Genomic DNA, 23,529 nt, shown 5'->3' on the forward strand with positions numbered 1-23,529 from the left:
ATTTCCGACAAAACTGTGGACTATTTGATGGAGTCATTATTTATAGATATTTGATTTGTGGATATTTGATGGATTTGATTTATGGATATTTGATAAAGTCCATTTACCTCTAGGATAAACGAATCAGGAGATAATGCCAATTAAAAGTTTTCAAGGCAAAAATAAAATTTTGGTGGATTTCAATGAAATTTTCAATTCTTGGTGGATTGTCGATAAAATTTTGAACTTTTGATGGTCAGGAAATAACGCCCATTTCTCTACTATGCATGGTTAAGGAGATACAGCCAATATAAAGTTTTCAATGTAAAAATTCGATTGTTCATGAATTTTCGGTGAAATTTTGATTTTGTGTTCATACGAGTCACGAATTAAGGCCCATTTCCCTCCAGGACACATAGTTAAGGAGATGCATACATTTTAAAATTTCAACGTGAAAATTCGATTATAGATTGATTTTCGATAAAATCTTAAATTTTCTGTTGAAGTCACTAATTAAAGGCCATTTATTTTGATGACATTTTCAATTTTTGATGGATTTTCGATGAAATTATGAATTTGGTTGGAGTCACACAATAAGGCCCTTTTCTCTCTAGGAAGCATAGTCAGAAAAGAAATTTAAAGTTATTAAAGCAACAATGCGATTATTGAAGGGTTTCGATGAAATTTTTGAGAAATTTTAAAATTCTTTGATAGAGTCACGAATTAAGGCCCATTTCCCTCTAGGACGCCTAGCCAGCCATTTTAAGTTTTCCAACTGAAGTTTCGATGTTTAATGGATTTTCAATGAAATTTTGATTTTGTTGATGGAGTCACGTATTGAGGCCCCTTTCTTTCTAGGACGTATAGTTTAAGAGATACAAAAAATTTAAAGTTTTCAAAGTGAAAATTCGATATTTGGTGGATTTCCATGAATGTTTTAATTTTTGTGGATTTCCGATAAAATTTAAAATTTTTTATTTAATCTCTGAATAAGTCCCATTTCCCATAGTTTAAGAGATACAGAAAATTAAATTTTTAAAGGGAATTCTTTCTAGGACACATTTCTTTCTAAGACACACAGCTTAGGAGGTACAGATTTTCTAAGTTTTCCAACTGAAATTTTGATTTTGTTGGTGGAGTCACGAGTAAAGGCCCATTTCCTTCTAGGACGCATAGTTTAAGAGATACAAAAAGTTTAAAGTTTTCAAAGTGAAAATTCGATATTTGATGGATTTCGATTTTTGATGAATTATCGATAAAACTCTAAATTTTTTTATGGGATTACTGATAAAGTCCCATTTCCCATAGTTTAAGATATATAGAAAATTAAATTTTTTAAGGGATTTATTTCTAGGACACATTTCTTTCTAGGACACATAGCTTAGGAGATACAGTTTTAAAGTTTTCCAACTAAAATTTCGATTTTTAATGGATTTTCAACGACATTTTGAATTTTTTGATGAAGTCACTAAATAAGATCCATTTCTTATTAGTGACTTATAGCTTAAGAGATACAGCCATTTTAAGTTTTCCAAATGAAATTTCTATTTTAAAAGGATTTTCAACGATATTTTGATATATTTGATGGAGTCACGAATTAAGGTCCATTTACCTCTAGGACGCATTGTTTAGGAGATACAGCCATTTTAAGTTTTCCAACTGAAATTTTAATTTTTAAAGGATTTTCAACGACATTTTAACTTTTTTGATGGAGTCACGATTTAAGACCTATTTTCCTCTAGGACGAATAGTTTAGGACAGGATTCACTAATAGAAGGTTAGGTCACATGCAAACCACAAAGTGGATAGGCCCCATAAACATCATTAAGGATGTCAAATCTGACGATTGAAAATGTCATCATATAGGAGAAAACGTAAACAAAGAATGAATGTAAAAAGAGAACAAGTTGACATCCTCAATGCCAAGTACTGCCAAATATTAAAAAAAAAAGTATATCGGCTGATCGCTTGGCTTAACCTTATTCAGTGAATCCTGAGTTTAGGAGATACAGCCATTTTAAGTTTTCCCACTGAAATTTCGATTTTTAATGGGTTTTCAATGAAATTTTGATTTTGTTGATAGGTCACACATTAAGGCACATTTCCCTATTGAACGAATAGTTTAGGAGATATAGCCATTTTAAGTTTTCCAACTGAAATTTCAATTTTTAAAGGATTTTCAACGACATTTTGATTTTTTTGATGGAGTCACGAATTAAGGCCCATTTCCCTCTATGACGCATAGTTTAGGAGATACAACCATTTTATGTTTTTCAACTGAAATTTCGATTTTTAATGGATTTTCAATAAAAATTTTGAATATTTTGATAGTCGCGAATTAAGATGCTCTTCCCTAAAGGAAGCATGGCATATGGGATACAACCAATCTTGATGGATTTTCGATGAAATTGGGTTTTTTTTATTTTTTAGTCAAAAGCAAAAGCCCACTTTATGCTAAATATTATTTTATTACGTGTATATTTAATATTTATTACAAAGATTTTTGCTCTAATCTCTAAAAGATTTGATTAAGAACTACAACACAACAATTATAAAACTTATATTTCATATAATTTCATGGTTAGTTCTAAGTTTTTGGTTAATTTAAAGAAAGTTAAAAAAAAATATTTTTTTATAAAAATAAAATATTTGATATTCGATTTCTTAGGGTAAAGTTTGGAGGTTATAAAACAGGAAATTGAGTAGAGGCGTCCTATTATGCACATAGAGTATAATTGCGCATACTATTCAGGGGTTTGCTGCAGAGACCGCACATTTTATTCTTGTATACGGAGAAAATTTCCAAATTCAAAATGTTCAACATATCGAATTGTATGGTGGAAGGCATTAAATTGTTTTCAACTAATAAAATATTTTGCTCATTAACTTCGACTCTAAAAAGAGAAAAAAAAAATAAAATTTCCTTAAATATTTCAAAACAAAAATCCTAAAACTCACCTGAAATCAAAATTATTTCCCTCCTCAGGATATTGATAGGGTTTGGCTCGCACATCCACAGTTTTCTCATTATTATTCAAAGTTATCCATACAGGCGCCTTGTCATCAGTGCTATTGGTCGACTTAAAGGTGAAATAATTCTCTCCAATATAAACCTTCAAGCCATAATTCGAACTTAAGCTGTTCTCAAAAGAGGGCATGAGGAATACCGCCATCTCGCGCAAAGGACTACAATCGGCCGCTAAAAGGGTTTGACAATTCTCAGCCTTGGTAACTTTATGATAATCGGCCAAATCGATAAGATAATCATCAAAGCTATTAACCATGCCATTAATAACAGAACAGGAACCTTTAAAAGAAATTTTAGAAAATTTAAAGAAAATCTTTTTTGCTAATCCTTCCAAGGCTACACTTACGTTTGACTCCCGAATCATAGAGTATTTCGTGAGAGGCATCATATTTGGAATCCAATTTCTGCAGGAATGGTATATGATAGATGCGAGTTTGTACGCCATTTACCTCAATGGTCAACCAGAAATAATCGTTGGGGGAGTTTATGGACAAATGGATTTCTTTGCTCATTTCCAAACGATCCACCTTTTCCGATGAGAACGAGGAAACAAGATGATCCAAACGGCTGGACCAGAAATCAAACCATTCAGGCATCTGAAAATGTTCAAGTTAAAATAAAAAAAAAACTTTTTAAAAATCGAATTTTTAGCAAATTTTTATTATAAAAAAAGTGAAATGAAAATCTTATATCCTCTCCTCGGGTATATATGAAAAACACCTTTCGTCATAATCCGGTGAAAAATTCATAATTTATGCCCCCATAGCAACTTTATCGAAATATGGTCCGATTTGGACCAAATTCGACACGGATATTGGTGGTACAAGTACAAGTCATTGTTAAATTTTGTAGAAAAAAATATGTGTTTTTTTGGTAGACGTATCCAAATATAGACCGATCTGAGCCATATACGACACGGATGTTGAAAAGTCTAACAAAAGATACTGTCAAATTTCAGCGAAATCGGATTATAAATGTGTCTTTTATGGGGTCAAGACTTCAAATCTATATGGCAGCTATATCCAAATCTGAACCGATCTGGACCAAATTGAATGGGGATGTCGAAGGGCCTAAAACAACTCACTGTCCCAAATTTCGGCAAAATCGGATTATAAATGTGCCTTTTATAGGTCCAAGACCTTAAATCGAGAGATCGATCTATATGGCAGCTATATCCAAATCTGGACCGATCTGTGCCAAATTGCAGAAAGTTGTCGAAGAACCTAACGCAACTCACTGTCCCAAATTTCGGCGAAATCGGGCTATTAATGCGCCTTTAATGGGCACAAAACCTTATGTCGAGAGATCGGTCTATATGGCAGCTATATCCAAATGTGGACCGATCTGGGCCAAATTGCAGAAAGTTGTCGAAGAACCTAACGCAACTCACTGTCCCAAATTTCGGCGAAATCGGATAATAAATTCGCCTTTTATGGGCCCAAAACCTTATATCGAGAGATCGGTCTATATGGCAGCTATATCCAAATCTGAACCAATCTCTGCCATATTGCAGAAATATGTCAAGGGGCCTAACACAACTCACTGTCCCAAATTTCGGGGACATCAGGCAATAAATGCTCATTTTATGGGCCTAAAACCTTAAATCGAGAGATCGGTCTATATGTCAGCTATATCCGATGAGAACGAGGAAACAAGATGATCCAAACGGCTGGACCAGAAATCAAACCATTCAGGCATCTGAAAATGTTCAAGTTAAAATAAAAAAAAAAAACTTTTTAAAAATCGAATTTTTAGCAAATTTTTATTATAAAAAAAGTGAAATGAAAATCTTATATCCTCTCCTCGGGTATATATGTAAAACACCTTTCGTCATAATCCGGTGAAAAATTCATAATTTATGCCCCCATAGCAACTTTATCGAAATATGGTCCGATTTGGACCAAATTCGACACGGATATTGGTGGTACAAGTACAAGTCATTGTTAAATTTTGTAGAAAAAAATATGTGTTTTTTTGGTAGACGTATCCAAATATAGACCGATCTGAGCCATATACGACACGGATGTTGAAAAGTCTAACAAAAGACACTGTCAAATTTCAGCGAAATCGGATTATAAATGTGTCTTTTATGGGGTCAAGACTTCAAATCTATATGGCAGCTATATCCAAATCTGAACCGATCTGGACCAAATTGAATGGGGATGTCGAAGGGCCTAAAACAACTCACTGTCCCAAATTTCGGCAAAATCGGATTATAAATGTGCCTTTTATAGGTCCAAGACCTTAAATCGAGAGATCGATCTATATGGCAGCTATATCCAAATCTGGACCGATCTGTGCCAAATTGCAGAAAGTTGTCGAAGAACCTAACGCAACTCACTGTCCCAAATTTCGGCGAAATCGGGCTATTAATGCGCCTTTAATGGGCACAAAACCTTAAGTCGAGAGATCGGTCTATATGGCAGCTATATCCAAATGTGGACCGATCTGGGCCAAATTGCAGAAAGTTGTCGAAGAACCTAACGCAACTCACTGTCCCAAATTTCGGCGAAATCGGATAATAAATGCGCCTTTTATGGGCCCAAAACCTTATATCGAGAGATCGGTCTATATGGCAGCTATATCCAAATCTGAACCGATCTCTGCCATATTGCAGTAAGATGTCAAGGGGCTTAACACAACTCACTGTCCCAAATTTCGGGGACATCAGGCAATAAATTCGCTTCTATCGGCCTAAAACCTTAAATCGAGAGATCGGTCTATATGTCAGCTATATCCAAATCTGAACCGATCTGGACCAAATTGAAGAAGGATGCCGACTGGCCTAACACAACTCACTGTCCCAAATTTCGGCGAAATCGGATAATAAGTGTGACTTTTATTGGCCTAAAAAAATCCAATCCGCCCTAATGTACATGGAATATCCAGAGTCTCTATGGAGAAGGTGTAGTTTAGGAACTTTTGGATTTTATTGTTTTATCTGCAGTAGTTTCTAAAATGAATAAACCACAAAATCAATTTTTCTTGTAACTTTTTCGTAAAATTTTTTTTATGCCGAATTTTTTCGAAAAGAATTAATTTTTATAAAATTTGTTGTAAAAATCAAAATTTATGAAAAATAGTTTTTAAAAATTCCTCTATATAATTCTATTGAATGAAAAATAAAATAATTATGTACTTACATTATTAAATTGTACATCCATATCGTATTTGGTAACCGAGGTGAAATTCTCAAAATTACTTCTCTTGCAATATTTCGATGTGGGTATTGGGGTGAATTTTAATACTTCTTTTGGGCAAAAGCCGGTATCGGTCAAAGGATTATCGGAGAGCAAAAATTCGCGAGCATGATCAGATGGCTAAGAAATAAGAAAAAGAAAATTAAATAAATTTTAATATTTTTTGATGTTGTGTATGTAGTTTTGTAAGTGCTTACCCCAGCTCTGCTGTTGAAGGTTATACTGGAACCCTTGACAGGGCACTCGTTTTCGATAGTAGCATTACCAAATAACACTGAACCCATTAGAGTGTGTGGACGTTTGGTAAATACCAATGGAGCGTATGTTACATTAATACAAGCCTGAAAATACAAAAAAGAAAGACACATTTGAACAAGTTGTGGAAGGAAACAATTTTTCAGTACACCCTAATATACATATGTATGTCTTGGGTTGCCCAAAAAGTAATTGCGGATTTTTTAAAAGAAAGTAAATGCATTTTTAATAAAACTTAGAATGAACTTTAATCAAATATACTTTTTTTCTAAAGCAAGCTAAAAGTAGCAGCTGATAACTGACAGAAGAAAGAATGCAATTACAGAGTCACAAGCTGTGAAAAAAATTTGTTAACGCCGACTATATGAAAAATCCGCAATTACTTTTTGGGCAACCCAATACTTCTCAGTGATGTAGGTTAAGTTAGGTTCATGCGCCAGTCTGCATCAGACTCACTTAGACGGCTCCAAGAAGCTTCAATTTTTGGCTGCTATGACAGAAATTTTGTACGTACAGTACACACGTGTACTTTGTACACAGTTTTGTATGGTTGAGTAAAATCCAGCACTCTAAGAGATATACTTCAGGAAGCTCTACGTGCAACAGTGAAGTGGGCTGCCGAAAGTGGTTTAGGTTTAAATCCGTGTAAGACAGAAGTAGTTCTTTTTAGCAGGAGATACAAGTTGCCTACAGCGGAACCTGCCTCCTTGGGAGGAGAGAATGTTCCATTTACAGAAAGCGCAAAATACCGGGGTGTTTTGCTGGACAGGAAATTGAACTTCAAATCCAACATTTTGGAAAGGACAAGAAAGGCAACTCTTGCCCTATACAACTGCAGCCATTGGCAAAAGTTGGGGGTTTAGACCGCGTGTTATGCATTGGGTATATACTGCAGTTGTCAGACCTATAATGCTATATGGTGTTGTGGTCTGGTGGACGGCGCTCCAAAAGTCCGCCTACTGCTCAATACTTAACCGGATTCAAAGGATGGCTTGTTTGTGCATCACAGACGCACTGAGGACTACACCATCTGATGCACTGAATTTAATGCTACATCTTATGCCTCTGGACATTGTGGCTACCCAAATTGCAGCGACCACTGCCGTGAGGTTAAGGGAGCTCTCTCATTGGTCATGTGGCGGCTACGGACACTGTGTTGTCCTTTATACAATATCCGTTTAGCATGAAAAACCAGATGGCAATACCAGAGTTCCGTCAATCCAAGACTGTGGCGCTGGCAACAGTGTATCGCACTATATCAAGTGTTGTCTCAGGTATCCGATTAGAAACCTATTACAATGCACCCAGGTTTCCTAACGTTGCTGCATTTGTGCCGCGATGGCATGTCCTGCTCCTATCCTCAATTCATTCTCCCACCACCTTAAGTCTCATAGAATCCAGTGGACTGTCCAGAATCCAGAACTGTCTCCAGTGCTCTCGTAGGCGTGGATCTCATCGCCCTCTCTGTCCTTTATTTACAATTGGAATATATTAAGGGGTCGATTATGGATAGCAACCCAACATCAGTTGCGTTGAGTTGCAATCCATAATCGACCCATAAATATATTACAAAAAATATGACCAATAGTACAAAGTTCAGTGTGAACATAGGGCATCAATAAGCTCTCTTCATCTCTCCATTGCCACAGCTTTGGCTTGATTCCAACTCTCCTTTCGTCCAGCGGATCGCTCCCTTTTCTCAAAACAACATGTTCTTTGAAAGTATCCTTGCGTTCCATTCCATCGCTGTTAATTAAACTATCGAGACGTATGTTAATATTGGTATAGTCACGATTCTTTTGAGGCTCCATTTCGAGCCGACAGCCCACCTAGCAAGTGTTCAACATCCTTCTCCCGCATGTGACAGTTTTCTATCTAAGATAATTCCCAAGTATTTGACCTTGCCGGATATTGAAGTCGTCTTGTTGAGGAAATATGACGCTTCGATTTGACCCCCCTTTGTCTTCTTCGTTTTTCTCTGGGTTTACGTTCAGAGCCCTAGACATAGCCCAGTCGTATGTCTTCTTCCACCCACCCTTTAGCCTTCTAGCCGCTCGGAAGTATTATAACATTGTCTGCATGGCATTTGGGTTCGAATTCCTCTTCAGTCAAGAAACGTAGTAGACTATTTATGGTGGTCACCCTAGAAGTGGCGATAAAATGCCGCCCTGTTCCACCTTATCCCTTATTCTGATATCATGTGACCTACAATATATGCACCTGTTCCTTAGCATATGGCTTATCCAGTCGATAAGTATCCGACCCACCCGGCAGTGGCCTAAGAATTGTATCAGTGTAGTGGTCCGCCTATTATTTAAAGCTCTTCGATGTTAATGCATACCGCAAAGGTTTCGGCATCGAGAAATTCTCCTATTCCATGCACAACCTGGTGCAAGTCAGGCTGCACCGATCACACTTTGAGATAGGCATGCTGCTTGTATCTGAGTAATTTGCTGGGTATTGTAACCAGTGAAGAGGCCAAAATCTTGATCAGCAGCTCGTCGACTGAGGCTATTCAAAAATTCACACAGACGGCTGCATAAATTATCATTTTGTGGTGATTTATCGTTCAATTTGGTTGAAAAAGAATCAAAAAAAGACAAGACACATGTGAGAAAAGTGTAAAGTGGTGATTCCAGTATTATTTTTTTTCGACTTAGTCGATTTTTTGCCGATATCGGCGGCTTAATTTTAGCAGCACGAGGCGATGAAAATGGCTGCAGAGTGGCTGAAGCAAAATTAGTTGGCGGCGGTGCGCCGGCAGGCATCTATCTAATCGGTTTCGTTCATAGATCGTACTCTTTACCATGGTATCGATGATTATCGCATTTTTATATGCCAAATGATTGACCAAGGTGGCGTATGATGTACGTCATACCTGGGCATAATTATCGAAAAGTAATCATACACACCCATGTCCAAAAATCTTAATGCATTATTTAAACTGGTTGATGCTGTGGCAGAGGTTTTCGCTTAATCATTAACGTTGTTGCGCCTCTTTTTACACTGGACCATAACCGTAGACATGCTACACATTTCTGACATACATTATAAGGAAATAATGGTTTTTCCTGATGGCGAAATTTTATTTTAAAGTGGTGATTTCAACAAAGTTCGATATAGATTGACTGTTCTGCGTTGTTTTTTCGAAAAAACAGGCGATCATTTTCTTGGAAGTGCTTCGTGCGCGAGCAACTTTTGTTGGATGTGGCTCATCTTAAAACATCCATACAGTCGACTGCTTTTTACTTTCGGGCTCATACGTGTAAATCCACGATTTATCACCTGTCACGATGTCATAGACGTTTTCGAAGCACCACGATTGTTTTTTGAGCGATTGACAAATTGTGTGGAATCCAACGCGTAAAAATTTTTTTTGACCGTCAAATGTTCATGCAATCTTGAATGTATGCTGGTCCCACTAATGCCTAAGGTTGTCTCAATCTCATGATAAGTCACATGAAGATCTTGCAATATCAGTTAGTGCACAGCATCAATGGTTTTTGGAACAACAACTAATTTTTGATGACCTTCACGAAATTAGTCTTGGAGTGAACTACGACCTCGGTTGAATTCACCATATCATCAATAAACGCAGGTCCTTGATGAAGCTTCATCGCCAAAAATTGAATTAAAACACGTCAAAAGTTGTAAAAAATAAACGCACGAAAATGTTCACGATTTAATTCCATTTTTTTGGCGAGATGGATCTTTTAAGTTACTGTAAACAACACAAATAGCGCTCGTACGTCAAAATGTTCTGCGTACCATAACATCAAAAATGTCAAGCTTTACGATAGAGCTGTTAGTTGGCAGATTGCAACACAAGGTTTGTCCAATCCCGAAATGTAAAAGGAACCCTCGTATTCATATGTAGAGGGCACACAACATCTTTGCGAATTCATGTCGAAATATAGCTATAAAACATTTTCTAGTGTCCAAAAAAACGAAAATCCGTGTAAAAATTGTAAATTAGGGCACTAAGTTATAACCAAAAAAAAACTTTTAACAGATTTGTAAAAAACACACCAGTTTAAGATAGAGACATAAAGAAAATCGGAGACCACCAAAGAAGAGTTGTTTGCTGCATTTGCCTTTTTAAAAATTTTATTAAATTTCTTTAAATTTCTCCCCCAGTTTTTCTGTACAACCTAATAATTTCGTACCCTTTATTCCCCGAAATCCAAAGATTGAAATATGGCCACACATCATCAAAGAAAAAAAAAGTATCCTACTTTTTTTGCAGTTTGTACCATAATAGAAGTGCATGCTACGAAACATCTGATTTTAAACTGACTGATGTACACATGTGTGAGTGCGTTTACAAAAATAATGAAGACAGAAAATAATGACAACAGAAATCAGAGACATAACCATCGCAACAACAAAAATATTGCTTAACAGACACAAAACTGTGAAGGAGGTTGCAAGGCCTCTTCAAATGAAAAAATTTCACACAAACATTCTATTGAGGTACGACGGGAATACTTCTCCAATATCATCCAGTGCTATCGGGTTCAAGGTTACGAGAGACCTATGAGTATGAAGAACGTGCTGCTTGCAAACACCTCTTTGTCGAAGAGATTTTATAAGGAATTTATAAATATCGCCAGCATTAGTAAGGGGATAACCACTATGGATAGAAGGTTAAATCACTTGCCCAAAACAAAAGAGGAAAGAATCCATGAACATTGATCATTTCAAAATATGCCAATGGAAATGCCATTCACAGGTAAGAGAAAACGTAAACAAAAAAAGAAGGAAAGCAAAGGGCAAATTGGCAATGACAAAGGTGAGAACTGTAAAAAATTATATGTCCGCTGATTGCTTTTCGCAACCATATTGAGTGGATCCTGGTTCACTTGTAGAGAGATTAGAAGTTTAAAGAATGACAACTAACAATTCTTACGATACTACATGGAGGAATGCGAACACATTATCCCACGTTCAATCTTAGACAAACAAAACCCTTCACCCGATGTCAAAAGGGCTTTACTGCCTCTCATATGAAGCAAAATTCAAAGATCGAATTGGACCCATTTGATTGTATGTATTCATAAGAGAAACCAAAACCTATTACATAACCGAATTCTGTACTCAGACTACTGAGGGCACTTGAGAAAACAGTTGCCCTCTATGACTGAAACTATAATCAAGTCAAATATACGAAATTATTTAGCTTCGGTCTCTGAGTCCTTACCAGTATATCCTTACCAGTATATCCTGAGTCCTTACCAGTATATCCTGAGTCCTTACCAGTATATCCATTCAAAGGCCCTCTATTGGCCCTTGGAAAAACTTTGATTTTACCCCTGGGAAAACGTATTACCCAGATATGTTCTCTTTCTCTTTAGGTATTGTTTACCAAAGGATCTAGGACATACGGACACTACAAGAATACATTGAAAATATCACCATGACACTATTAGGGACACATGCACGCACACAATGAACAAAATAACTGAAACAACACACACACACTAAAAATAAGGCTGGTAGTGAAAATAATGAAAAAACCGCATATAAGGCCGATAGGATTGAGAATGAGTGAAATAAATATACCGAGCAACATAAGCGTAGTTGAAAAAGGCGACAAAATTAATTAGAACTAGTAAAAAAGTTGTAAATTCGGTTGGACAGAACTTTGGGTACACATCAACTCGGATATATATTTACCACTTTTCCGGTGAAAAATGCACCATTTATGAAGCTACAGCAGCTTACGCTTTGTTTGTTCCAAGTAGACTCAAAAACGGCTGAACCGATTTTCATGAAATTTTCATAGATGGCAGAGTTTTGCCCCCCAATGACCCTCCCCCTAACCCCAATTTTAAAAAACATCGAAGATGGTTGCATCGTTTTAAGAGAAATAATGGTAAGCTGAAAACACAAACTTGGTATAAAACTTTGGGGTTAAATAACCGTGGGGGAGGCCTACCCCGAAACCCACCCAAACGGCCATGTTTACCGATTGGGACAATTTAAGAATAAAGCACTAGGTTAGGTTCGGTAAGAGTGGCAGTCCTTCACAGACTCACTTAGACAATTTTAAGTCCATTGTGGGTTGGATTCTGGCGGGAATCCAACCCACGACCCTTGCACTGGTAATCCAAGCACACCACCAACTCGGCTACCGGGGCGCCCAATGGTAGACCGTTAACTTGATATACAAATTTATAACTCCCAAAATGAAATGTTTATCGATTGGGACAATATGGATATCAAATGAAAGCTAATTGGAAGTAACACGGCACCAGCTGTAAGCACCACACAGGCTGGGACATTGAGGTCCGATCTGTGTGGTGTTCATTGCTGCCACGAGAAGCTTAGCTGCGAACTGCCGGGCGCGTCCACAGGTTGCGGATAATGGAATGCTTCATACGGAGTAGATGCAACGGCAGTAGCGGTCAATTAACGGTATCGAGGGGAAAGTCTCAGTGAGAGGCCGGATGGCACCGGGTGCTGTACAAACACTGAGTGCTTATGATGCTCGATATGACAAGGCGGGTTATTGGCGCCTTTAAATAACCAATGAATACCCTGTTCTAACACCTTTTAGTTCTTTGGACCGGAACGAGCTTACTCACCTAAAGGAGTAAGCTCGTTCGTTCCCCACCTCCATATGAAAATTTTTCGGTCAAATCCCAGGGGGGCCGGCTAATCCCCAAAACCACCCTGAAACGGACAAATGTGCCCATGAACGGAATATGTGCAAAATTTTCTAAAAATCCATTCAGATTTAGATATACCTCCCATATAGGCATATCTTTCATCCGATATGGCCTTTTGTATCAGTAGAAGCCAATTTTGGTCCGATCTATGAAAAATTTAGCGTGAGGGGTTTTATTTGACGTTCCATTATGTGTTCTAAATTTTATCAAAATCGGTTTAGATTTAGATATAGCTTGCATTTATATCTTTCATCAGATATGCCTTTTTAAGGTTGTAGAAGTCACAATTTTGGTCCTATCTGAACAAAATTTTGCGTTAGTGTACAAAATCCCATCAAAATCGGTTCAGATTTATAGCTCCCATATATATGTATCTTTCATCCGAAATGGCATGTAAGGCTGTAGTTGTCTTATTATAGATCCTAGCGTAAGTATGCAAAATTAAAATCTTTGTATTGTAAAGCTAAGCGCTTGAAATTTTGCACAAATACTTCTTATTAGTGTAGGTCGGTTGGGATTGTAAATGGGCCAAATCGGCCCATGTTTTGATAGAGCTGCCATATAGACCCATCTTGGGTCTTGACTTCTTGAGCTTCTAGAGGGCGCAATTCTTAACCGATTTGGCTGAAATTTTGCACGTGGTGATTTGGTGTCACTTCTAACAATTGTACTAAGTCAGTGCAGAATCTGATATAGCCGTCATATAAACCAATCTACGGATTAGAAATCTTGGGCTTCTAGAGTGCGCAATTCTTATCCAATTTGGTTGACATTTTGCAAATGTCGTTTTGGTATGACTTCCAAAAACTGTGTCAAGTATGGTCTAAATCGGTTGATAATCTGACATAGCTGCCATGTAAACCGATCTCCTAATCTGGCTCTCTGGTGTTTTTTATGACTTCCAACAGCCATGACAAGTACGGTCCATATTGGTAAATAACTTGATATACAATAATTTATAAATATTTGAAAAATTCATTCTAAGAATTGGAAGGTTGAGGGTATTCAAGATTCGACCCGGCCGAACTTAGCACGCTTTTACTAGTTTGGAATAACCGATTTCAAATGACAATCGACCAAGACTCACTTCTCAGAAACATGCTGATTTACTCCATAATGCAAGTTTATAGTTAAAAAAATTCGGAATCTTGGGTACCCACCGCCATGAACTCTAAGGATTCTAAGAGCTCAAGGAGTCATATCCGGAGATCAGTTTATATTGGGGTTATATGTATTTATGAACCTAAGTTGAAGCTTCTAGGGGTGCGAAAAGTCAAATCCGGGGATCGGTTTACGGTTTATATAAGTCTATAGACCGATTTAGATCATACTTGACACAGTTATTGGAAGGCAGAACAGTAGTCCTAGTGCCGATTGTCAGCCAAATAACAAAAAATTGAGGCCTCTAGGCACACTTGAAGAAAAATTGAGGCTCCCAGAGGTCTTAAAAATCAATTACGGGAATGGCTTTATATGAAGAGAGAAGTTAAAACACTAGTCTTCGTGCCAAACTCTGGGGATTAGTTTTTATGGGGGCTATATCGGTTTATAAACCGATTTAAATTATACTTAGAACAGATATTAGAAGTCGAAAAATAAGCCCTCGAGCCCAATTTTAGTCAAATAATAGGAAAATTGAAACTTACAGAGGCCCTAAAAGTCAATTCCGGGGAAAAATTTATATGAAGCCTATGCCGATTAATACACCAATTCCGATCATACTTGCAATAGATGTGCCAATTTTCAGCCAAACTAAAGGAAAATTGAGACTCTAGGGGCTCAAGAAATCAAATCCGGGGATCGCTTTAAGTGGTTATATAGCGGGGTTATATCAGTTTATATACCGATTCCGATTATACTTCACACGGATGTTGTATTTCAGAACCAAAGCCGTTCGGCTAACTTTCAGCAAAATCAGGTGAAAATTACCTTTTAAAGGGCGCAAGAAGGTTAATCTGGGGATCGGTTTATAAGAGGGCTATACCAGTTTATAGACCAATTCGGATCATACTTGAAACATATTTTGGAAGTTAAAACATAAGTCCTCGTGCCAATTTTCAGCCAAATCGAAGGAAAATTTAGACTTATTGGGGGCTCAAGAAGTCAAATCCGGGGAATGGTTTATATATGGGGGCTATATCAGTTTATAGACCGATTCGTATCACTCTTGGAATATATGTTGGAAGTCAAAACACAAGTCCTCCAGACAAATTTCAGTAAAATCGAAGGAAAATTTAGGCTTTTAGAGGCTCAAGGAGTCAAATCTTGGAATCGGTTTATATGGGGGCTATATCCAAATCTAAGCCCATTGTCCAATTGCAATTCACAACGAACTACATCAATATGAAGTAATGGTGAAAAATTTCAAGCGGATATCTTCATAAGTTCGAGCACCATCAGGATTTCAACAGAGCGACTGACGGACATGAGTAAGTCGACACAGAATGTCAAGACGATCAAAAATATGAAGATATGACCACCACTGAAAAATGTCCCAGATATTCCCCTCAGTATGCGAACCCAGCTGATCAGGCGCTGCAGTTTTTTGGAAATAAATCAAATTTGTTGTCTGTCTATCATATATCCCACTCCAAGTAATATACCGACTACGCCATTGCCGAAATTGCATATATGAATGAGCAGAAAATAACCCAAGCGACACAGTGGATTGGTTACAATAAAATATAAGAAACACACATTCTCAGCCCGTTACCGTGGTCCATAAAGCGAATGATGTTATCAATAGTGCTTGTTACTTAAAAAAGCTTGGGAGAGAATTGATACCCATGCATTACTTGATACCTAATGAAGCGGGACAGAGGTGAGCGCATCCTGCTTTCTGTGTAATGTTGGATTTGATACCAACAACCAACCCCTTCTTATCCTAACCAACCCTTTAGGAACTTTCTCAGCGGTTTACTACAGCTTTTGCTGCACTGTTCACATTAGGCTCCACTCCACACATTACCTCCACCCATTGTAGTCGGCATACTTACAACCAAAAAAACCCTTCTCTAATGAATGCCTTCGAAATAATTGCAACAACGGCTGGAAACACACAACAATAGATACCAAAACAACCAGACAAACAGACTGATAGGCAGACAGACGAAGAGACACCCATCCTACAAGCAAGCAAACGCATACTTTGCCACTGCCACCAAATATTAACATTAACGACTTGGTGAATGACAAAACAGTTGTAGTGAACTTGCCACAACACCAGCCACGAGTCGCGGCATTTACATTTATTAACATTTTTGTGTTTTCCAATTATTAAAGGGAAAAGCAGGACTAAAAGTTTAACTACAACCGCGCACACACAGACACACACACAGCACACTAACATTCGAGTGTTAATAACAAAAAGTCTATACCCTGCCGTCCGTAACCAAACAACAGAGAATCAAAGCAGTGTTGGTGCTCTCCTTATACTTAGGCGTTTGATCAATAATTCAAATTTTTTAAAAACCTTTCACAAAAAAAAAAAATAAATAACAAAGTAACAAGTGCCCAATAAAAGAAAAAAGTTCAACTATTTGCTGAAAGTCATTTAAAAATTCTCAACAATTTAAATTGTGTGCTTTCTCTTAAAAGAAAAAATATTTCAAGGATTTGAATTATAATAGAAATATTAACTGACCTAGAAACTAATATTCAAAATGTCTTCGGTAAGTTTATGAAGGAAATATTTTCTTCCTAAAACGAAATTAATGTGAAGATTTGTGGGATTTTTTTTTTCGTTATTATACATTTCCTCCTCATTTTAGATTGAATCGAAACGTGTTCAATATCGCCGTTATTTGGAACGTGCTGGTGTCATCGATGCTTTGAGCAAAGCCTTGATAAAACTTTACGAAGAACAAAATAAGCCTGAAGATGCCATACGATTTGTGCGCAGATTTATGTGCGAATCCTGTCCAGATGATACCCAATTTGATGCCATGAAGGCTGATTTGGAAGAAGCGAATAAGACCATCTCGAAATTGGAACAAGATTTGGAGAGATTACGCTCGCAAATGTAAGTTTTAAATCTACTCGTAATAACCTACACCAAAAGGATGAAGGGGTATATTAACTTTGTCAATTCCTAACTCCTCTAAATGTTGACCCAAGACAATTTTAGTCCATTGCGGTATCACAGTAGCGACAGACCAGGCTTCTGGTGGTAATCGATACCACGACCTCCACACTAGTAATACGTGGACGCTACCAACTCGCGACCAGACCCATGACTAGCCATGTTCGCCTTTACGTCCGCTTGTCTGTATGTCTTACCATCTGTCTGAGCTTTTGTCTGCCTGTCCTTTCATATCAGTCTTTCCGTCTGCTGGTCCATCAGTCTGCCCATCCATCCTTCTATCCGTCCTTCCTTCTATCTTTCGAAAGCATGTTTACTTTTGTACGAGTTAAGCTGAGCGCCCGATGTTTGCTCAATTGTAATAAGCACACTTTTCCGCTCTCGACGGCAAACCCATAACATCGTCGTCGGCATAGATGACCACCATGTGATCTTATGTGAATTGGGTGCCATGCCTATACGCACCTACATCTCGTATAATCTTCTCCAGCAGGATACTAAAGAGATCACACAAAAAAATGACACTCTGTGTGAAACCTCGTTTGGTATTGGGTTGTTGGCAGAGGTTTTTTCTAATTTTAAGTAAGCTTTTTCTTCCAAAATCGAATACATTTCGAAGGAATACATATCGAAGCCAATGAAAAGATGGTATTTCGCGTAGTGTGAATAACTGTTTTTTGATGGATTTTCCAGGTGTAAAGCCGCATTGACAATACTAAATGAACTGAATTGAATTGACTTCAGATTTTAATCTCTCTCAAAGTACGCGCCAAAGTATTTGTAGTTGGCACATATCGTCGTGTCTCCTTTCTTATGTACGAAAGAGGTTCCGATCATCGAGTATGCCTTCTCTATCTGGATTTGGAGGACAAGCTAAGGAATTTGCCTTACACTCTGGTTTTAAATAGTTAAATAGCCCATCGGCTCCTGCTGCCTTGTTGTTCTTCACCCAGATTACTACTATGGTGACTGCTATACGACTAGGTGGTATACGTTCTATACCCCGGCTACAGAAGGCGGAACCGTAAGGTTACAGAAGGCCGTACCGTATGCCATGCACCTTTTGGAGAGGATTTTAAGGACGTGAGTTTTACTTGGCTTTGTCCCTTTCCAAGGACTTTAGGCCAATCAGTTTTTTGTCTTTCGTCCTAAAGATACTTGGGAGGCTATTGAACGTGTGAGAGATGCCTACATAAAGGGTCGATCAGTTGATAGTGTCCTCCACGACGTGGTAGAATACAAAGTGGGGAACTTGGTGACAGGCGACTTAACTTTGGTGGCCTTCTTGGATATAGAAGGGACTTTTTATTATAGGAAGTCTGGTTGATATGAGAGTCCCCCTTGTTCTGGTGAACTGAATTGATGCTATTCTGAAGGGCAGAATAATCAATGCTTTACTGGCTGAGGGCTCGATAAGGAAGATTGTTAGTAGATGTTTGCTCAATTGTAATGGGCGCAATTTTCCACTCTTAACGGCAGACCCATAATTTCGCCAGCATAGATGACCACCATGTGTTATTGTGTGCATAGGCTGCCATGACTATACGCACTTACATCTCGTATAATCTTCTCCAGCAGAATACTAAAGAGATCACAGATGACACTGTTTGAAACCTCGTTTGGTACTGGACGGTTGGCAGAGGTTTTTTCTTATTTTAACTGAGCCTTATCTTGCAAAATCGAATACATTTCGAAAGAATACAAATCAAAGCCTATGAAAAGATGGTATTTCGCGTAGTGTGAATAACTGCTTTTTGATGGGTTTACCACGTGTGAAGCCGCATTGACAATACTAAATGAACTCGTTAACTTCAGATTTTAATCTCTCTTAAAGTACGCGCCAAAGTATTTGTAGTTGGCACATATCGTGCCTCCTTTCTTATATACGAGACATAGAATGCTGAAGTTCCAATCGAGTTCCATCGAGTATGCCTTCTCTATCTGGATTTCGAGGACAAGCTAAAGAATTTGCCTTACACTTTAGATCCACCTCTGGTTTTAAATTGTTTAGCTGCCAACCCATCGGGTCCTGCTGCCTTGTTATTCTTTAGCCAGTTCACTGCTATGATAACTGGTATACGGCGGTATACGTTCTATACCCTGGCTACAGAAGGCCGGACCGTATGCCATGCGGCTTCTGGAGAGGATGTTTAGGACTTGTGTTTTGCTTGGCTTTGCGCCGCAGCCACGTAGGCTGTAGATTAGAGTCGTTTTGATTCCCAAGGTGGAAAAAGCAATGAATTTAGGCCAACCAGTCTTCCGTCCTGAAGATACTTGAGAGACTGTAGGATGCGTGAGACATGGCTGCACCTAGGGTCGGTCAGTTGATAGTGCCCTCCACGACGAGGTGAGTTACATAGAGGGGAACTTGGAGATAGACGACTTAGCTTTGGCGGTCTTCTTGGATATACAAGGGACTTTTTGTAAAGTGAAATTGGTCTCCATACGTCGTTTTCTGGTTGATATGAGAGTTCCCGCTATTCTGGTGAACTGGATTAATGCTATGATGAGGGACAGAATAATCAATGCTTTACTAGATGAGGGATCGATATGGAAGATTGTTAGTAGAGGGACACCCTAGGAAGGGCTTTTATACCCTCTCTTGTGGCACTTGTTTATCAGTGGGATTCTCAAGTCCTTTGAGAAGGAAATAATCAAGTAGGTTGCCTTTACTGACAACATAGTCATTCTATTTGGCGGTCACTTTCTAGCTTCACGGATCTCCTTCAGGGCGTTCTTAGGAAGGAGTGCTACGGTCAATGGGCTTGGCAAAAAACCCAGAAAGGTCGAGCTGGAATTGTTCACCAGAAGTTGAGGAGACCGCTCTTCTGTGAGGCTAAATACATGGCGCTATTCTTGACCAGAAATTGAACTGGAGATGGAACGTTAAGTAGAGTGTCAACTCAACGTGATGGGCAGAAGTTGGGAACATAGACCAGGGACGGTCGCCCGAATGTACAATGCTGTGGTTTGGCCGATCATCATCTGTGGTTGCCTGGTGTGGCACCGGACCTGGAGAGAGTTGGGCTACACAGTATGATTGAGAAGGTACGTGGTATTGCGGCGTGTTCCGAGAACAGCACTGAATGCGATAGTTGATCTGAGACGTTTCCTCAGAATGAGGGAGTCGGACGCTCTTCGGAAATCGGTCATTCGTTTGTTCTAAGGAAGGCTGCTTGAGTGGGAAGATTGGCGAAGCCCGGGGACGGCTGATTTTTCTTTGATGGCGACCTGGAAGTTTTTTTTTCATACCTCTGTTTATACGGTTGAGTCCAAGTTGGATGGGACCCTCTGTTTACACGGTTCTCGGGACCCTTTGTTCTCATGACCCTCTGTTTACACGGTATGGACCAAGCTGGATGGGGGCACCGAGGCAGGTATTTATTTTGAGAGTTCCTAGGAATTAGGGAGCTACATAGACTTTTGGACGGATGCAGTGTCTTTCAGGCTGAGTTTTGGAAGTGATCCAGAGCGGTACCTTGTTAGACTGCTACGATTTATGAGGACAGCCAGGCGGCTCTGTAGGAAGATTCAAGAGACGTCGGATACTTGGGCTGCTGTCAAATTGTGGTGGTTTTCCACTGCAGCGAATTGGCAGACTTGGCGTGGGCTGCCGCTGCGGGTTACAGAGTGGCCGAGGTTCTCGGGAATGGAAACATCGATTTCCTAAAGCTGGAAAAGTGCAACCTTGGATTGTTGGTGGAAGTTCTGACCGGCCACTGTGATGTCAGGTCATTGAAATCGCAAAGGGCTCGGAACGGAGAGAATTTCTGCGCAGAGTCCGTGGAGATGAGGAGGAATTGGAGTTGCTCTCCTCTACTTTTATCAAAGCTCTCTACAGTCTTTCGACCCCCAGTCATTCTGGACTTTTTCGGTCTCTACCCTGGCTTTTCGTTAATCTCTCTCTCTCTCTTCCTTTGTTTTCATGCGCATGTGTGTGTCTATGTAACGGAGTTATCGATCCCCAGATTTCATCTTTCTCTCTCTTATTTTATTTCTATCTAGGACGAATACAATAATCCAAAGGTCTCCGGTTATTCTGGTCATTCCAGTGGACCAGGAAATACATTCACTCTGACACAGTCACTGCCAGATCTTTAACGGGCGCTTAGTTATGATATTAACCGAATTAAGCAACATTTTCACAGGCTTGTCCTTTTGGAGTTCATCACTAACACGATCGCTCCATTTGAGCAATGCCCGCTGCCTATTTCCTGCGAGTTTCGTGCGCAAGTCTGAAATCTCCTTTTACTAGGGTGAGCAGGTCCATACATCAAAAGTTCTCTTTTTCTTCTCGAAAGTCGAGCTAGTACAGGATATGGATGGGCCCATGGATTCCTCGGAGAAGAGATATCTGGTACCCAAGTAAAAATTTTGAAACATTTTCTACGAAATGGCCAAAAGTTTCCGCGAACATTCCAGGGAACAGGGGATAGTTCGCTCATATCAATGAGTGCAGTCCGATTAATGTTTAAGGTCAATGATAAAGGAGGCTCATTTTTTGCCGAGCCCCCATCAAATGTAGCCAGCATTAGTAAGGGGATAACCACCGCTGAAAAATGTTCTGATGTTCAGCGTCATATGTGGACCTGCTAACCTCTGCGACACGGTGGCATCAAAATGAGCGGATTAGAAGTTTTACAAATAGGAGAAAACGCAAACAAAGAATGTATGTAAAAAGAGAGCAAGTTGTCATTCTCTATGGCAATACCGTCAAAACTTCAAAATTAGTATGTCAGCTGATCTATCTACACCATTTCCTTAGCAATTTTCTTTAGGCAGCCTGGGTTTCCTTTTTTTCTAGTTTCTAGACTTCTCAGAAGTATCTAACTTCTACTTTATTCCTCATTAAGTCTTATTTCCCTTTTTGACACAACATTTCCACTGTCCTATCTCTTTTCAGCAAAAGGACTCCAGAAGAAATCGCCTCACTTTTAGATGAAGGCTTCAAGGCACTTGCAGAGGACGAAGAGAAGGCTTCTTCGCTTTTGCGTAAATATTTGACATCTGAAATTCTGGAGGAATACAAAGGCGTTTTGACAGCGCCACCCATTGAGGCATCTCTGCTGGATTGCGTTCAATCCGGTTTTAATCATCATGACTCCTCGTGTGGTCTTTATGCCGCCAATCCTGAATGTTATGATATCTATACCAAACTCTTTGATCCTGTCATACGTGACTATCATGGTCAATTGGACAATGATAAAGAAGAAATACACCCAGCTGCCGATTTTGGCAATATGGATGAAATTGAAAATCTTGATCCTGAAAGGAAATACATACTATCCACACGTATACGCATAGCTCGCAATATTGAGGGCTATCCATATTTTGCCAAATTAAGTGAACAGCAATTCAATGAAATCGAGGAGAAGGTGCGAGAAGCTGCCGAGGCCTTTGATGGCGAACTATTGGGTGCGTACTACAGTCTGAAGGATATAGCGTCGGATACTCAATCGGAGATGGTAGCACGTCATATTTTGTTTAAACGTGGCGATGTTTACCTCCAGTCAGCTGGTTGTTATCGCTTTTGGCCCATCGGTCGTGGTATCTTCCATAATGCCGCGGAAACATTTTTGATATGGGTCAATGAAGAGGATCATTTGCGGATTATATCAATGGCCAAGTGTGGAGATTTGGGTGAGTTTTGTTTTTTTGTCTGTTGAGATTAGAAACAATTCAGTCGACTATTCGATCTTTGAAAACTGCTGCTTATTTTATTAACTTGTGAAAAATGTTAATTTTTGTGTCTATTTCATTATTCTAGGCGATGTCTATGCTCGTTTGGTGAAAGGTCTGCAAGAGCTGGAGAAAAACCTTACATTTGGTCGTCATCCCCGCTATGGTGCTCTAACCGCCTGTCCCACTAATTTGGGCACAACTTTGCGTGCTTCTGTGCACATTCGTTTACCATTATTGGCCAAGGATCAAGAACGTCTGAAGACCATGGCCAATGATTTAAATTTACAAATTCGAGGCACAGGCGGCGAACACACCGCCATAACAGATGGTATTATGGACATTTCCAATCGTAGACGTTTGGGATTTACCGAATTTGAATTGGTCAAATCCTTGCAGGAAGGTATAATAACTCTCATTAAGGCTGAACAAGAATTGGAGGCCAAAGAATAGAAGACGCATAGGTAGCCAAGGTAAAAGGAGTTCCCCCAAGTACAAAGGAGTTCCTTTACCTCTTAACAAATTGTATTGTATTTTTATACAAAATCTTGTTGAAACTTTTTTGAAATGCTATGAATTCTTTATAAACTAAAAACCTAAATACAATTTTTGTTAAAAACTATAAAACGAATGCCT

The 23,529-nt window shown here is 38.9% G+C and overlaps 2 protein-coding genes across 2 annotated transcripts in view; one reads left to right on the plus strand and one right to left on the minus strand.

Moving 5' to 3' along the window:
- Positions 1-2,427: 2,427 nt before the first annotated feature.
- Positions 2,428-23,529, minus strand: part of LOC106081891 (uncharacterized) — a 39,204-nt gene continuing 18,102 nt past the window's right edge. Inside the window, exons 14-18 of the mRNA XM_013244146.2 lie at positions 6,405-6,548; positions 6,151-6,327; positions 3,354-3,603; positions 2,938-3,286; positions 2,428-2,873 (exon numbers count right to left, since the gene is read on the minus strand). Coding sequence (XP_013099600.2) covers positions 2,696-2,873; positions 2,938-3,286; positions 3,354-3,603; positions 6,151-6,327; positions 6,405-6,548 — 1,098 coding nt within the window. The 3' untranslated portion in view covers positions 2,428-2,695. The remainder of the gene's footprint in view (positions 2,874-2,937; positions 3,287-3,353; positions 3,604-6,150; positions 6,328-6,404; positions 6,549-23,529) is intronic.
- On the plus strand, positions 16,661-23,520 carry LOC106081892 (arginine kinase). The gene is made up of 4 exons (XM_013244147.2): positions 16,661-16,804; positions 16,904-17,154; positions 22,118-22,854; positions 22,982-23,520. The coding sequence occupies exons 1-4, from the start codon at positions 16,796-16,798 to the stop codon at positions 23,344-23,346; spliced, it is 1,362 nt and encodes a 453-aa protein (XP_013099601.2). The 5' UTR covers positions 16,661-16,795; the 3' UTR covers positions 23,347-23,520.

Source organism: Stomoxys calcitrans, chromosome 2 (assembly GCF_963082655.1).
Source record: "Stomoxys calcitrans chromosome 2, idStoCalc2.1, whole genome shotgun sequence".
In the NCBI taxonomy this organism is placed as follows: Eukaryota; Metazoa; Arthropoda; class Insecta; order Diptera; family Muscidae; genus Stomoxys; species Stomoxys calcitrans.

Coding starts and splice junctions, on each gene's coding strand:
- LOC106081892 (XM_013244147.2), top strand. Junction 17,155..22,117: donor GAGAGATTACGCTCGCAAAT/GTAAGTTTTAAA, acceptor ATCTCTTTTCAG/CAAAAGGACTCCAGAAGAAA. Junction 22,855..22,981: donor GGCCAAGTGTGGAGATTTGG/GTGAGTTTTGTT, acceptor TCATTATTCTAG/GCGATGTCTATGCTCGTTTG.